This window comes from Amblyomma maculatum, chromosome 1, assembly GCF_055883805.1.
Source record: "Amblyomma maculatum isolate TAMU_Amacu chromosome 1, ASM5588380v1, whole genome shotgun sequence".
NCBI classification, from domain to species: Eukaryota; Metazoa; Arthropoda; class Arachnida; order Ixodida; family Ixodidae; genus Amblyomma; species Amblyomma maculatum.
Genome location: NC_139344.1, coordinates 293,886,165 through 293,902,346, shown reverse-complemented (window position 1 = coordinate 293,902,346; position 16,182 = coordinate 293,886,165). Strand labels below are relative to the sequence as shown.

The window sequence follows — 16,182 nt, the reverse complement described above, 5'->3', positions numbered from 1 at the left end:
CAGCTATCCAGGTCTATGCACCGACCACTACTGCTGAAGAATCTGATGTTGAGAGATTTTATGCGGGCCTACAATGCCTTTTAGACCGCACCCCATCCTCAGACGTCGTTTTTCTCATAGGAGACTGGAATGCTAAGGTCGGGAGTGAAGCAATATCCGGAATTATAGGCAAGTTCGGTCTTGGCGAGCCAAATGAAGCTGGGCAGAGGCTAGTAGAGTTTTGTCAAGAAAACAACCTGACCATAACGAATACTCATTTTCAACAGCACAAGAGGCGCCTGTACACATGGACTTCACCGGACGGTCTGTACAGGAATCAGATCGATTATATTCTTTGCCAGCAGAGATGGAGAAGCGCTATACAAGCAGTAAAAACAAGGCCTGGGGCCGATTGTGGCACCGATCACCAGCTTCTTGTTGCCAAAATTAAGCTTCGATTGAGGAAAACGCAGAAAACTAGAAGGCCTTTCAGGTATGATCTGGATCAAACTCCATTAGAATATGCTGTGGAAGTGAGGAATCGATTTCAAGAATTAGATCTAGAAGACAGAGAGCCCGAAAAGATGTTGATGTTCGTGACATAATACAAGAAGTTGCTACTAAGGTAGTTCCAAAGCAAACGAAATGCAAGAAAGCAAACTGGTTATCTGAAGAGGCTTTGCAAATAGCTGAGGAAAGGAGGATGGCAAAAGTTATGGGGGAAAGAGAAAGATACAAGGTTCTCAATTCGGATTTTCAGAAAAAAGCAAGGAGAGATAAGAATGCCTTCCTGAACATACAGTGACAAGCACTTGAGGACAACAGCCAATTAAGGAACACAAGAGCTCTGTATAAGACAATCAAAGATATCAAAGGCAGCTTCTGTGCTAAGCTGGGCGTGATAAAGGACAAACTAGGCAAGGACCTCACTGAAGCCTCACAGATAAACAAGAGATGGCAGGAATACACAGAAGAACTGTACAAAAAGGACCCGAATGTGCAAACCCAACATAAGACGGTTGTGATTACTGATCTCGAGCCGGTCATCCTGAAGAGTGAAGTTGAATGTGCCTTAGCCAGCCTTGCTAAGAACAAAGTTAGCGGAATTGATGGCGTTCCAGCTGAGTTGCTTCAAAACCTCAACCATGACGCTGTTAACATTCTGCATACATTATGTCAGAAGATTTGGACAACCCTGCAGTGGCCACAGGATTGGAGGAGGTCAGTTTACATCCCCATTCCAAAGAAAGGCAGTGCCAAAGATTGTTCCAACTACCGCACGATCGCGCTTATTTCGCATGCTAGCAAGGTGATGTTGAAAATCCTCCAAGGAAGGCTGCAGCAGTATGTGGATCGGGAGCTTCCGGACGTGCAAGCTGGATTTCGCAAGGGCAGAGGAACTAGAGACCAAATTGCCAACCTTCGCTGGATCATGGAAAAAGCAAGAGAGTTCCAGAAACCCATCTACTTCTGCTTTATTGATTATGCGAAAGCGTTTCACTGCGTAGATCACAGCAGATTGTGGCAAGCGCTCCAAGAGGTGGGAGTTCCAATTCACCTCATCTGTCTCCTCAGGAACCTGTATGAAGGGCAAGAGGCCACAGTCAGAACTGGGCATGGTCTTACTGATTGGTTTCCGATTGAGAAAGGAGTGCGACAAGGCTGCATACTGTCGCCCTGCCTATTTAACCTATATGCAGAGTGCATCATGAGGAAGGCCGGTCTGGACGTGTTTTCAGCTGGAGTGAAGATTGCTGGAAAACGTATCAACAATCTTAGATATGAGGATGATACCACTTTAATGGCAGAAAGTGAAGTGGAACTCAAGAGACTTCTGATGCGCGTACAAGAAGAGAGTAAAAAGTTTGGGCTTAAACTGAACATTAAAAAGACAGATCATGGCATCTTGCCCTATCAAGTCCTGGAGCATCAATGGACAAGAAGTGGAAGCTGTGACAGATTTTCTCTTCTTGGGCTCCAAGATTACCTCGGAAGGAGACTGCAGCCACGAAATTAGGAGACGCCTGCTTCTGGGAAAGAGAGCAATGGTTAGCCTTGACCGCCTAGTAAAGAGCAGAGACATTAGTCTGCCAACCAAGATCCGTATAACTCGTGCTATGGTATTTCCAGTTGTGATGTATGGATGCGAGAGTTGGACTGTGAAAAAGGCTGACCGCCAAAAATTGATGCGTTTGAATTGTGGTGCTGGCGAAGACTCTTGAGAGTTCCTTGGACTGCCAGAAGATCAAATCAGTCGATATTGCCGACCGTAAACCCTGACTGCTCATTGGAGAGTCAAATTCTAAAGATAAAGCTCAGCTACTTTGGTCATCTGATGAGAAGAGAGGAGTCGCTGGAGAAAGATTTGATGTTGGGAAAGGTTGAGGGTCGCCGGAGAAGGGGTAGGCAGCGAACGCGATGGTTAGATGGCATCCTCGAGGCACTGCAGATTAAGTTATGTGATGTTAGGAAGATAGTGAGAGACCGAAAAGCGTGGCGTGACATGGTCCATAGGGTCGCGAAGAGTCGGACACGACTGAACGACTGAACGGAACGGATTGTAGGACGGACCGTTGGATTTGCGAGAAGAGGAAAACGCTAAGTTGAAGAAGTCGACAAAGTGGCGAAGACGAAAAAGCTCGTGCCCGCTGTTAGAAACGCCGTATTTGGCAGCACGTCAGTAAAGTTTTGTAGAGTGAATTGCTTAACCCGCCTCATTACAATATATATATATATATATATATATATATATATATATATATATATATATATATATATATATATATATATATATATATTGTTACGAGGCACGTCGAGATATTAGGAGGCGATGGTACGTCGTAGCCGCAACAGTTCACCGTCAGGGACACACTCACAGGAGAACCAGACGTAGCTGCAGCGTCGTCTTTCTCCACTAGCCCAGCACTTCGTCATCGTCTCTTTCACTGTGTACCGTACCATAACAATACCCCCCCCCCCCGCGGAAGAAGCACAGTCTCGGTGCGTAGACTACACAGGTGAGCGCGAGATGTAAGGTTTGAGACGGGCGACATGCACGACTTCTGGATCATGGTTTGCAGGAGTGGCGGTTCACAGGGATAATCTCGTACGTCACGTCGGTAAGTTGCCGCAAGACCTGGTAAGGGCCCACGTAGCGGGGCAGAAGTTTCTCGCACATGCCTACACGTCGAGCAGGGAGCCAGAGGAGTACGAGGGAGCCAGGAGGGTAGTAGGCGTCACGGTGCTGGAGATCGTAACGGTGCTTTTGAGAACGCTGGGACGCACGAAGCCGGTCTCTAGAAATATGACGGGCGGCATCAGCGCGGGCGATCGCATCAGAAGAGTAACTGCAGGAGGAATCGTCAAGAGGCAGTAAGGTGTCGAAGGGAAGTAGAGGGTCGCGGCCGAAGAGTAGATAAAATGGAGAGTATCCGGCGGTATCATGCCGTGAGGAGTTATAAGCGAATGTTATGAAAGGTAAAGAGATGTCCCAGTCACGGTGATGGTCAGAAACATACATTGACATCATATCGGTCAGGATACGATTAAGGCGCTCAGTAAGACCGTTCGTTTGTGGATGGTAGGCCGTTGTGAAGTTGTGGCGCGTAGCCCATGAGCGCAGAAGGTCATTAACAACTTTAGAAAGGAAGCAGCGACCGCGATCGGTGAGCAGTTGACGAGGAGCACCATGAAGCAAGATGACGTCATGCAAAAGAAAGTCTGCAACATCGGAGGCACAGCTGGTGGGGATAGCTCTGGTTATGGCATACCGGGTGGCGTAATCGGTCGCTACAGCAATCCATTTGTTCCCTGAAGTGGATGTGGGAAATGGCCCAAGCAGGTCGAGACCAACTCGAGAAAAGGGCTCAGTTGGAACTGCGAGTGGTTGCAGGGGCCCACTAGGGTGAAGAGACGGGGTCTTCCTGCGCTGGCACAGCTCACAGGCGGCGACGTAGCGACGAACAGAGCGGTAGAGGCCAGGCCAGTAGAATCGCCGTCGAACATTGTCGTATGTACGGGACACTCCTAGGTGCCCTGCTGTAGGAGCATCATGAAGGTGCGCAAGAACAGCAGAGCGTAGATGTGTCGGGACAACTAGCAAAAGGTCTACACCATCTGGGCGCATATTGCGTCGGTATAATGTGTTATTAAGCAGCACAAACATACTGATGGGCGGATCGGTGCTTTCGTTGCGCAGGTGATCAATAATGGGGCGCAGCGAAGGATCACGACTCTGCTCGACGCTGATGTGGAGAAAGTTCGAAATGGACAAAACGCAGTCGTCAGCAGTATTGTCAGGAAGTTCAGGAGGGTCAACGGGGTGGTGGGACAAGCAGTCGGCGTCTTGATGTAGGCGGCCTGACTTGTACACAACAGTAAACGTGTATTCTTGTAATCGCAAGGCCCAGAGACCTAAGCGGCCAGTAGGGTCCTTAAGTGATGACAACCAACACAAGGCATGATGGTCCGTCACTACGCTGAAGGGCCGCCCAAACAAATAAGGGCGGAATTTGGTCAACGCCCAAACAAGTGCAAGGCATTCGCGCTCCGTAATGGAATAATTGCGCTCGGACTGAGATAGAAGGCGGCTGGCATAGGCAATCACACGAGAGTGGCCGTGCTGGTACTGGGCAAGGATGGCGCCAATACCATGTCCGCTAGCGTCGGTGCGCAGTTCTGTAGGCGCATACGGGTCGAAGTGCACCAGTACAGGAGGAGCGGTGAGCGCGGAAATGAGCGTTGTTAAGGCCTGAGCTTGTTCACGGCTCCACGAGAAATTCACGTTTTTCTGCGAAAGGGAGGTAAGGGGACGTGCTAGGTCAGCGAAGTTCCGAATGAAGCGACGGAAGTAGGAGCAGAGCCCGAGAAAACTTCGCACATCACTTGTATTACGTGGTGTAGGGAACTCGCGGACTGCACGAACTTTTTCAGGGTCGGGCTGCACACCATTTTCGTCAACCAAATGTCCCAGGATTTTGATCTGGTGGCGGCCGAAGCTGCATTTTTTTGCGTTGAGTTGAAGACCGGCGCGGCGAAAGACTGCCAGCATCGTAGAAAGCCGTTCAAGGTGACTTGTGAACGTGGGAGAGAAAACGACAACGTCATCTAAGTAGCATAAGCACGTTGTCCACTTGAAGCCACGGAGAAGCAAGTCCATCATGCGCTCGAAGGTCGCAGGAGCGTTACAGAGGCCAAATGGCATTACCTTGAATTGGTATAGTCCGTCAGGGGTGACAAATGCCACCCCTGACGGACTATACCAATTCAAGGTCATGCCATTTGGCCTCTGTAACGCTCCTGCGACCTTCGAGCGCATGATGGACTCGCTTCTCCGTGGCTTCAAGTGGACAACGTGCTTATGCTACTTAGATGACGTTGTCGTTTTCTCTCCCACGTTCACAAGTCACCTTGAACGGCTTTCTACGATACTGGCAGTCTTTCGCCGCGCCGGTCTTCAACTCAACGCAAAAAAATGCAGCTTCGGCCGCCACCAGATCAAAATCCTGGGACATTTGGTTGACGAAAATGGTGTGCAGCCCGACCCTGATAAAGTTCGTGCAGTCCGCGAGTTCTGCTCGAGATCAGTAATCACAGCATTCTTATTTTGGGTTTGCTCATCCGGGGCCTTCTTGTACAGTTCTTCTGTGTATTCCTGCCACCTCTTCTTTATCTCTGAGGCTTCCGTGAGGTCCTTGCCTCGTTTGTCCTTTATCACGCCCAGCTTAGCACAGAAGCTTCCTTTGATACCTTTGATTGTCGTATACAGAGCTCTTGTGTTCCTCAATTGTATGTTGTCCTCAACTGCTGTATGTACAGGAGGGCATTCTTATCTCTCATTGCTATTTTCTGAAAATCCGCATTGAGAACCTTGTATCTCTTTTTTTCCCCATAACGTTTGCCATCCTCCTTTCCTCAGCTATTTGCAAAGCCTCTTCAGATAACCAGTTTGCTTTTTTGCATTTCTCTTGCTTTGGAACTACATTAGTAGCAACTTCTTGTATTATATCACGAACATCAGTCCACATCTCTTCAGGCTCTCTGTCTTCTAGATCTAATTCTTGAAATCGATTCCTCACTTCCACAGCATATTCTGATGGAATTTGATTCAGATCATACCTGAAAAACCTTCTAGGTTGCTGCGTTTTCCTCAATCGAAGCTAAAATTTGGCAACAAGCTGATGATCGGTGCCACAATCGGCCCCAGGCCTTGTTATTACTGCTTGTATAGCGCTTCTCCATCTCTGCCGGCAAAGAATATAATCAACCTGATTCCTGTACAGACCGTCCGGTGAAGTCCATGTGTACAGGCACCTCTTGTACTGTTGAAAATGAGTATTCGCTATGGTCAGGTTGTTTTCTTGACAAAACTCTACTAGCCTCTGCCCAGCTTCATTTGGCTCACCAAGACCGAACTTGCCTGTAATTCCGGATATTTCTTCACTCCCCACCTTAGCATTCCAGTCTCGAATGAGAAAAAGGACGTCTGATGATGGAGTGGGGTCTAAAAGGCATTACAGGTCAGCATAAAATCTCTCAACGTCAGCTTTTTCAGCAGTAGTGGTTGGTGCATAGACTTGGATAACTTATGTTGAAAGGGTGACCTTGGATCCGAAGTGAAATCATTCGGTCGTTTTTGGGGTTGTACCCTAGCACTCCTTTGCCCATTCTTCTGTTTACTATAAGAGCGACCCCATTCCTTCTCCTGGATTCGTGCCCACAATAAAAGACATAATGGTCGCCGGAATTGAATTCTCCCATTACGGTCCACTTGAGCTCGCTGATACCCAAGATATCAATGTTCAATCTGTCCATTTCTCGCTTGACGACATCCAGTTTACCTTACATCATAGATCTTACATTCCATGTTGCTATATGATATATCTCCTTGCAACATCGGACTTTCCGGTCGCTTCCCGACACATCCACAACTGAGCGTCCTTTTGGCTTTAGCCCAGCCGCTTCATTCGTCCTGGAGCTACTAGGAATCGCCCTTTGTTGATCCCCAGTAACATGTGGGACGCCTTCCAACCTGGGGGGCTCATCTTGCGGCGCCATATCATTAATGCTATTGTGACTGGTCATAGGGTTTTCTTGGCAGGAAATACTGGAGTGGGTTGCCATTACCTTCTCCAGTGAATCACATTTTGTCAGAACTCTCTGCCGTGACCTGTCTATCTTGGATGGCCCTACACAGCAGAGCTCACGACTTCATCGAGATTCGCAAGCCTCTCCGCCACGACAAGGCAGTGATCCATGAAGGGGTGCTTTCTTTTAGCAACACTTTATTATTTTGGGACCAAACCTGTTGCCCAAACGACCGTTGTAACCAACCGCATCGACACTGGTGACGCTGCTCTTATTCACAAGCGTCCGTACCATGTCTCTTCGAGCGCCAGGTGATTCAATGTGAGGTCGACAAGATGCTGGCCGACGACATCATTGAGCCTTTGAGCAGCCCTTGGGCGTCACCTGTTGTGCTAACAGAGAAGAAAGGTCAGAGCTGGAGATCCTGCGTCGACTATCGCCACCTCAACAAGTTGACCAGAGAAGACGTCTGCCCTCTTCCGCGAATCGACGATGCACCTGATTGCTAACATGGAGCCAGCTGCTTTTCCTCCATCGACCTTCGCTCTGGCTACTGGCAAATCTCCGTCGTTGAACGAGATCGTGAAAAAAACAGCATTTATTACTCCTGACGGCCTCTACCAATTTAAAGTCATGCCTTTGTCCTTTGTAACGCCCCTGCAACTTTTGAACGGATAATGAAGTCGTTGCTGCACGGATTCAATTGGAAGACTTGTTTGTGTTACTTATACGACATCATTGTTTTCTCGTCCACTTTTGATAGCCACTTCTCTTGTCTTTCTACCATTTTCGAGCTATTCCGCCGCACTGGCCTTCTACTCAACTCCAAGAAATGCAGTTTTGGCCATTGAGAAATCAAAGTTCTTGGCTACTTTGTGAATGCTGCTGGTGTTCAGCCTGACCCCGATAAGATTCGCGCCGTTTGTATTTTTCCCGCTCCACGTTCATCTAGTGATATGTGTTCGTATCCCGTCGTTTCGTCCAGAACTTCGTAGCCCTTTCTCGCCTTCTGACCGCCCTACTGAAAAACGATGCACCTTTCTCTTGGGGTCATGACCAAGCTGCAGCTTTCTCCGAACTTATTGCTGATCTCATCAATTCACCGGTCTTGGCACATTTTAACCCTTAGGCCTCTACCAAACTCCGCACTGACGCAAGTGGTCATGGTATTGGAAGTATCCTCGCTCAGCGACACCAAGGCCACACCAGAGTGATTGCGTATGCCAGCCGCCTACTATCTACGGCGGAACAAAATTACTGTATAACACAGAGGGAGGGCCTAGCTCTTGTTTGGGCTATTGCGAAATTCAGCCCTTATTTCCCTTATTTGTTTGGGTAGACTTACTATTATCACGGACCACCGTGCCTTGTGCTGGCTCTCTTCACTCAGAAACCCTACTGGAAATTTGGGACGCTGGGCGTTAATGTTTCAAGAATACACCTTTTCCGCCGTTTATAAGTCTGGTCGGGTTCACCAAGATGCAGACTGCTTGTCCTCCCACCCTGTCGATCCTCTTAGCTCTACGGACTCTGACACTGACGCATGCGTCCTGTCTTTATTCGCCTTTTCCTGCATAGTTGACGAACAGCGCCTGGACTCTGCGCTCCGGTCTGTCATCAACCGTCTCACTGCCGGCCACTCTCATCCTGCCCTCGCCATGTTCGTACTCCAAGGGGGACCTGGTGGCGCTGAGCTCTTGCTCGTCGTTCCGAAACATCTGCGCTCCTCCATCCTGCAGCAATTTCATGATTTTCCCACGACTGGACATCTTGGCGCATGAATGACAGCGTGCGCCGACGTTTTTGCTGACCGGGTCTCTATCGCTCAGTCATGCATTATGTGGCCGTATGTGAGCTGTGCCAGCGTCGGAAAAACCATCCATACTTCCATCTGAACATCTTCAGCCAATCTCCATATCGACTGACCCGTTTTTCCGTGTTGGTGTTGATTTGCTTGGGCCCTTCTCAATCTTCGCCTCCGGCAACAAATGGACGTCGTCGCCGCCGATTATGCTACACGTTACGCCATTACCCGCGCGATCCTGTCTAGCTGCCCTGCAGACGTCGCTGTGTTCTTCCTCCACGACGTGCTACTCCAACACGGTGTCCCTCGTGAACTACGCACGGATTGTGGTCGCTGCTTCCTCTCCAGAGTGGTTGATGAGCTACTTCGTGTGCATCGTCCGCCACAAATTCATCACCGCCAATCATCCTGACCAACGGCCTCACAGAATGCCTCAACCGCACGCTCAAAATATGTTATCAATATATGCCTCTGACGAATACCGGGATTGGGATATTAATCTACCCTTTGTAACATTCGCCTACAACTCTTTTCGCCATGATGCCGTTGGCTATTCTCCCTTTTATCTGCTCTCTGGGCGAGACCCATTACCCCCCTTTGATCCACCGCTGCCCGCTACTGACGCCGTCACTGCCACTTACAGTCGTGATGTAATCTCCCGCGCTAATGATGCTCGCAACATTGCTTGCAACAGGCTCTTTGTCTCCCACGGCTCCCAACAATGTCGTTACAACAGTCGCCACCGCGATGTGCGCTATGCTCCCAGCTCTTTCGTTCTGCTCTGGCTCCCATACGCCAGGTGGGCTTGTGCGAAAAACCTTTACCACGCTACACAGGCCCCTACCGTATCTTGCGCCAAGTCACCGCCGTCACATACGAAATCGAACCTCTGAACACTAAATCTTCTGCACCACGAGCTTCCGACATTGTGCATGTGACACGCCTCAAACCGTATTGTTCACGCCCTGCTTCGTTCACCTAGAATGCACCCGGACTGTGCTTTTGCGGCGGGGCAATGTTATTGGGAGAACCATGCTGACATTCAGCAAGTGAAAAACAAAGTGTCTGGGACGGTTGACGAAGACGGTGTTAAGTGTGTAGTTGAGCGGTAAAGCGGTGCCCATCGATTTTGGAGTGATGTTGCCCACTGGTGTGTGATTTACACTCGTAACAATATATATATATAGCGGAGAAGCGAGAACTAGGAGTAGGTTTCCTTGCCAATAAGTAAATAGCTGGTTATATATGTGAATTCTATAGCATTAATCAGAGGGTAGCAGGCCTTGTAATTCATCTTTATAAGCGGTATAAACTAAAGGTTGGACAGGCCTATGCACCTGCATGCAGTTATGATGACCAGGCAGTTGAAAGCTTCTACGATGATGTAGATTTTGCAATACGGAAAGGAAAGACGCAATATACTGTACTAATCGAACCTGGGGTGACAATAAGGCTCTTCGCTGACGACTGCGTTCTCTACACTGCGGTACGTGCATGGGATGACCAATTAAATTTAAATTCTTCTGTAAATAGTATTGCCAAATGGTGTAAATTATGGGGAATGGAAATCAATATCGACAAAACTTCTTCCATCACAATTACACGTAAAAAAGCGCCTCTTGTATATTCTTACAGTTTATCAGGATGTAACATAACGAGGGTTGATACGGTGAAATATTTAGGCATCACATTTACCCATAAACTAAGCTGGGACACTCATATAAATAACACGTGTGCAAAAGCATTCAAACTTGATTTCTTCGTAGAAAACTGTCAGCATCTCCTTCTCATGTAAAGCTAACAGCCTATAATACCCTCATAAGGCCCATTCTTGAGTACGGTAGCATTATTTGGAGCCCTCATCAATCATACCTCAGCCAAAAGTTAGAAAAAATTCAAAATAAGGCCCTTCGTTTTATTTTCTCCAGCTACTCACGCCACGATAGTGTATCATCCATGCGAACTAAAGCGGGTATTCCTACCCTTTCTTGTCGGCGACGAGTAGCTTCCATGAAATTTCTATACCTTCATTATAACGGTGGAATCAAAACTGATACAGATCAGTACATCAAGGCATCATATCATCGTTCGAAGAGGCTAAATCATGGGAAGTGCATCAGACCCATCCCAGCTCGATGCGACGCATACAAATTTTCATTTTTTCCTTCAGCTATTGAAGAATGGAATAGGCTGCCACATGAATTATGGGCGATATCTGCCTTGATATTTTTCTTAAAAACGTCGAGTCATATTTTGAGAAGCAAATGGTGTAAACAAAAAAAAATCGTTCCTAAAATGTGTTTCGTTATTCACTGCGAGTGTTCAGTCTAGGATTTTATCTTATTAGTACCTATTGTCTAACGTGTTCTATTATTGTGTCGCTTCGCGGTTCTTTACAGTGCTTCATATGCGAAAAATTGAATGCCCGTTAGAGTGTTGCAGTGCGTATGTTTTCCATTTTTTGTGTTTCTGATGTTTTTCATTTTGTATAACGGTCCCATCAACTCACCCACTCCTGTAAGAGCCTACCAAGACTTACAGTATGCTTAAATAAATAAATAAAATCTTCAATGCCAAGGCAGCGAAAAAGCAGGCAAGTGACCAGGCAGCGGGTGACTATGGCATTGGTTCTAGGAATAGTAGGGGGGAGTTACTAATTGAGTTTGCAGAGCGCAATAATTTAAGAATCATGAACACCTTGTTCAGCAAACGGAAGATCATGAAGTGGACATGGAAAGGTCCTAGCAGAGAGACTAAAAATGAAACCGACTTCATAATGTGTTCTAACCCCGCCATTATGCAGGATGTAGAGGTAATCGGGAAAGTGCGATGCAGTGATCACAGGATGGTAAGGTCTCAAATTAGTCTACATCTGAAGAGGGGACCAAACAAATTAGTAAGAAAGAAGTCAATCAATGAATTAGCGGTGAGGGGGAGGGAAGAAGTGCTCAGGATCTCGATACAGAATAGATATTCAGCTCTAATCGAGGATGACAGCATTAGCCTAGAAGCAACGAATAATTTAGGAGATATCATTACTGAGTGCGCTGTAGGCGGTAGGGTAGTTAGAGAGGATACCGGTGAGCTAAAGAGACGAAAAATTTTATTAAAAAACGCAAAAGTATGAAAGCTTCCAATTCAACAGACCAGATAGAATTGGCAGAAGTGTCAAAGCTAATTAATTAGTGCAACGTGGCCGTTATAAGGAAGTATAACATGGAGAAAATTGAGCATTCTGTAAAGAACGGTGGAAACCTTAAAGCGATCAAGACGAAATCGAGCATATGCAAAAATCAGATCTATGCGCTAAGGGGCAAAGCGGGCAATGTCATCACGAACATGGAAAAGGTAGTCAAAGTATCCGAGGAGCTCTATACTGATCTCTACAGTAGCCAAAGAAGTCAGGACAATAGTGAGACCGGCGTTAGGGAAATGCTGTCAGACATTCCACCAGTGACGAAGGACGCAGTTAAGAAATCATTAGAAACTATGAAAAGGGGGAAAGCAGCTGGAGAATATCAGATAACTACAGATTTGTTGAAGGATGGGGGGATATCATGCTAGAAAAATTGGCCACCCTGTATACGCAGTGCCTGGTGTCATCGACGGTACCGGAACCATGGAAGAATGCAAACATTATCCTCTTTCATAAGAAAGGGGACGCTAAGGACCTTAACAATTACACACCAATCAGCTTACTGTCTGTTACGCATAAGGTATTTACTAAGGTAATCGCTAATAATATCAGAACAACCTGAGACTGCAATCAAGCAAAGGATCAAGCAGGTTCTCGGAAACGATACTCGACTATCGATCATATCCATACCATCAACCAGGTGATAGAAAAATGCTCGGAATATAACCAGCCCTTATACATAGCATTCATTGATTACGAAAAAGCATTTGACTCAGTTGAAACCTCGGCGGTGATGCAGGCAATGCGAAATCAGGGGGTAGACGGGCCGTACGTGAAAGTGCTGGACGATATATATAGTGGCTGCACAGCAACCATTGTTCTGCTTAAAGAAAGTAGCAAAATTCCCACAAAGAAAGGTGTTAGGCAAAAAGACAATCTCCCCAGTACTATTCACAGTTTGCTTAGAGAAACTATTCAGAGACTTGGAATGGGAGCAGTTAGGGATAAGTGTAGATGGAGAATACCTCAGTAATCGGCGATTTGCTGATGACATTGCCTTGCTAAGCAACTCGGGGGATGAACTGCAAATAATGATTGGTGACCCAGACAGGAAAAGTAGAAAGGTAGGCTTGAAACTCAATATGCAGAAGACTAAGGTAATGTTCAACAGCCTCGGGAAGGAACAGCAGTTTATGTTAGGCAGCGAAGCACTGCAAGTAGTAGGCGAATATCTCTTCTTAGAACAGGTAGTAACCGCAGATCCGGGCCATGAATGGAAAATATATAGGAGGGTAAGATTGGGATGGAGCGCATTTGGCAAGCAGTCACAGATTATGACTAGCAGCTTACCGGTCTCTCTCAAGAGGAAAGTATACAACAGTTGCATCTTACCTGTACTCACCTATGGGGCTGAAACGTCGAGGCTAACCAAGAGGGTTCTACGTAAGTTGAGGACAACTCAGAGGGCTATGGAACGAAAAATGGTAGGGGTAACATTAAGAGATAAGAAGCCTGCAGAGTGGGTCAGAGAAAACACTCAAGTTATTGACATTCTAGTGGAAATGAGGAAGAAGACATGGGAATGGGCAGGGCGTGTATTGCGAAGAGAGGGTGACCGGTGGTTGCTTAGGGTAACAAACTGGATTCCAAGGCAAGGAAACCGTAGTAAGGGGCGGCAGAAAGTTAGGTGGGTGGATGAGGGTCAAGTGGATGCAGCTAGCACAGGAGCGGAGTAATTGCAGGAATATGGGACTGGCCTTAGCCCTGCTGTGGGTATAGTCAGGCTGGTGATGATGATAATGATATATATGAGAGACGCCTTTGTTTTCGCCTCCATCGAAAGAATTCGATCGTGCATCTTTAAGCACAGGAGAGCCCTAACTACCACGGCAGGCGGCGAACAAAGAAACGTGTTGAAAATGCACACGTTCGGACATAAGTAAACGGAGCACGCTTTTTTGTTTTAAAATAAAAGCGCGCCTTTCGCACAGGAGATAACAAAATAATATTTGTCCATGTGAAAGGGCACTTGTGAATACATGCTACGACTGCCAGTTTCAATTACACCATGGGTAAAATATTTTAGAAGGAAATAGCGTGCTCCGTTTACCGCACCGGTACATCTAAGATTAAGGGTGTGAAAGAATACCAGCAGCAGATGCCGCCGATGACGGGTTGTGGACGGGTAGCTTTTCTGCAATCGCTTTGTCAATAGTGACGTCAGCGAAGCTCACTGCCGCCTGTGTGCAGAACACCGAGAACCAGCGGTACTCGTTCCAGTGGTGGCCATCGGGGAGCCGCAGCGTCACGTCTTTCCCGTCGTAGCGACCGAGCTTGGTGGCCCTGCACGAAAGAAACTGGATTTATTCCACCCTGCAAGGACCCTTGCGAAAGCAGATAGTGGCCTTATTTTCCCGTGTTTACTGAGATTTTAAAGCAAGTTCATCGGAGATTTCCGTGTGCTGACTGCTAACTACTGCGGACAAAAAATTGTTTTCGCCGCTCTAGATGGCGTCATCGTCTTCTTGCGCCGTTCCATTGGTTAGTATGAACCAACTGCAAGTAATTCAAAGATTGCTGCCTCCTGCTCGGACGGGCATATGACATCCATCTGCAATATTTTTCTGTCGCTATTGCCCCATAATTTGAGGCATTTAATTATGTAGAAGAGATTGAAGACGCACTGAAAGACAAGTGTTACAAATACTGTGGCTGAGTAACGCTGAGATGATATTTCAGAACAACCTTTGCTACTCCAGCGGATACCATACATGGCGGGAGAAACCAATTGTACAGAACATGTGAGCACCTTCTGCTGTTTGCCCCTTTCGCTCTTTGTAACATCACATGATGTTTGTAATGTTTTCTTCTTTTTGTAATCCGCTACTACTCTGTTCTCAATGGGATGCAATGCGCTACAAATAAGAAATTATCAAATTACGCCCAAATTGACGTTTCGTTCTCACCGACTTGGTGCTTAATTGTGAGTACCGCTATGTCACGGTAGAGCGCGCCATCCAACTTGCCAATTCAAACTTGACAGGGTTGATAACAGCCAAGTCAAAGACAAGGACTGATGACGAGATTCTGCCGTAGTGAAACGATGAAAAGGCATGCGTATCGACTGCGTCAGTCATTTTTCGCATGAGCAAGATAACGCTGCTCAAAGACGAGCCAGCGCAAGACCATGTGAATTTGTGCGTCCATGATTGTTTTTCACAACAAAGAGCATCTGTACTCAAGCCTACTTGTGTTCAGGCCTCGACTGCACTCTCAATGTCCGCCACCAGTTTCATGTCGTGCACTGTATCTGCGGAAAAAACATTTTGAAAGGAGCTTTTTTTACCTTTTTCTGGATGTACAAAGATCGCAGCCTGCAAGCGTGGTTTTACATCTTGCAACAAAGTGGCGTCATGCGGTAATAAACAGACAGTTCAGGGCACGCATGCATCTGGAGTAAAGAAGGCTCACATACTTGCCATTCTCGTCCAGAAGCTTCACCAGTTCTTGCGGCCTGGCGTTAACGGTCGGGGCCACCACAAAGAATCCGGCTGCAAGAATCGAGGGACTCTGTTTCGTCTGCGGCGGTGCCGTAAGCGCCAGTTCAGGTGCAGCATTCTAAAGCTCTTTAATATTACCACTTCCCATGTATAAAAAGAACTCCAACTCAGGTGTGCACGAATCGTGGCAGCGGCCATTAAAGCAGTGCAAACTTTCCCATTTTGATAAATGCGCAACCACGTGACAATTAAAATCAGGTGAAAACATGCTATAGTTGAAATTCCTAAGTCGTAGAGATAATTAAGAATGAAAAGAAAAATAAATGATTTTCTCAAGACAATGATGGCAATAGCAGAAAGTTATTATTGGCCGCTTCTAAATGACACCACACTTCATAACCACTCAATACATGCGCACTGAAACTAGTCACTTTTAGAAGTGGAGTTTCCATCTGTCATTAAACGAATGGTAGAGTGCAGCAGAGGTGGGCATCTGATGTCAAAAAAAAAAATAAATAAAAACGTTTGTCACTGCAGAGCGCTAATTACCAAGCTTGGCGGCGCAAATTCTCTACGAAGGCACGTCAGAATGATGATATTGGTTTTTATAACAATGAATATGAGGCTTACTGTTAAAGTAAACAAGACAATTATCCTCTGCTGGGCCTACTGTTTTA

The 16,182-nt window shown here is 46.8% G+C and overlaps 1 protein-coding gene across 1 annotated transcript in view; it reads right to left on the bottom strand.

Moving 5' to 3' along the window:
* The window catches only part of LOC146206819 (protein Skeletor, isoforms B/C-like), a 64,376-nt gene that overhangs the window by 19,407 nt on the left and 28,787 nt on the right, over nt 1-16,182 (bottom strand). Inside the window, exons 6-7 of the mRNA XM_084591582.1 lie at nt 15,481-15,556; nt 14,155-14,348 (exon numbers count right to left, since the gene is read on the bottom strand). Of these exons, the coding sequence (XP_084447708.1) occupies nt 14,155-14,348; nt 15,481-15,556 (270 nt within the window). The remainder of the gene's footprint in view (nt 1-14,154; nt 14,349-15,480; nt 15,557-16,182) is intronic.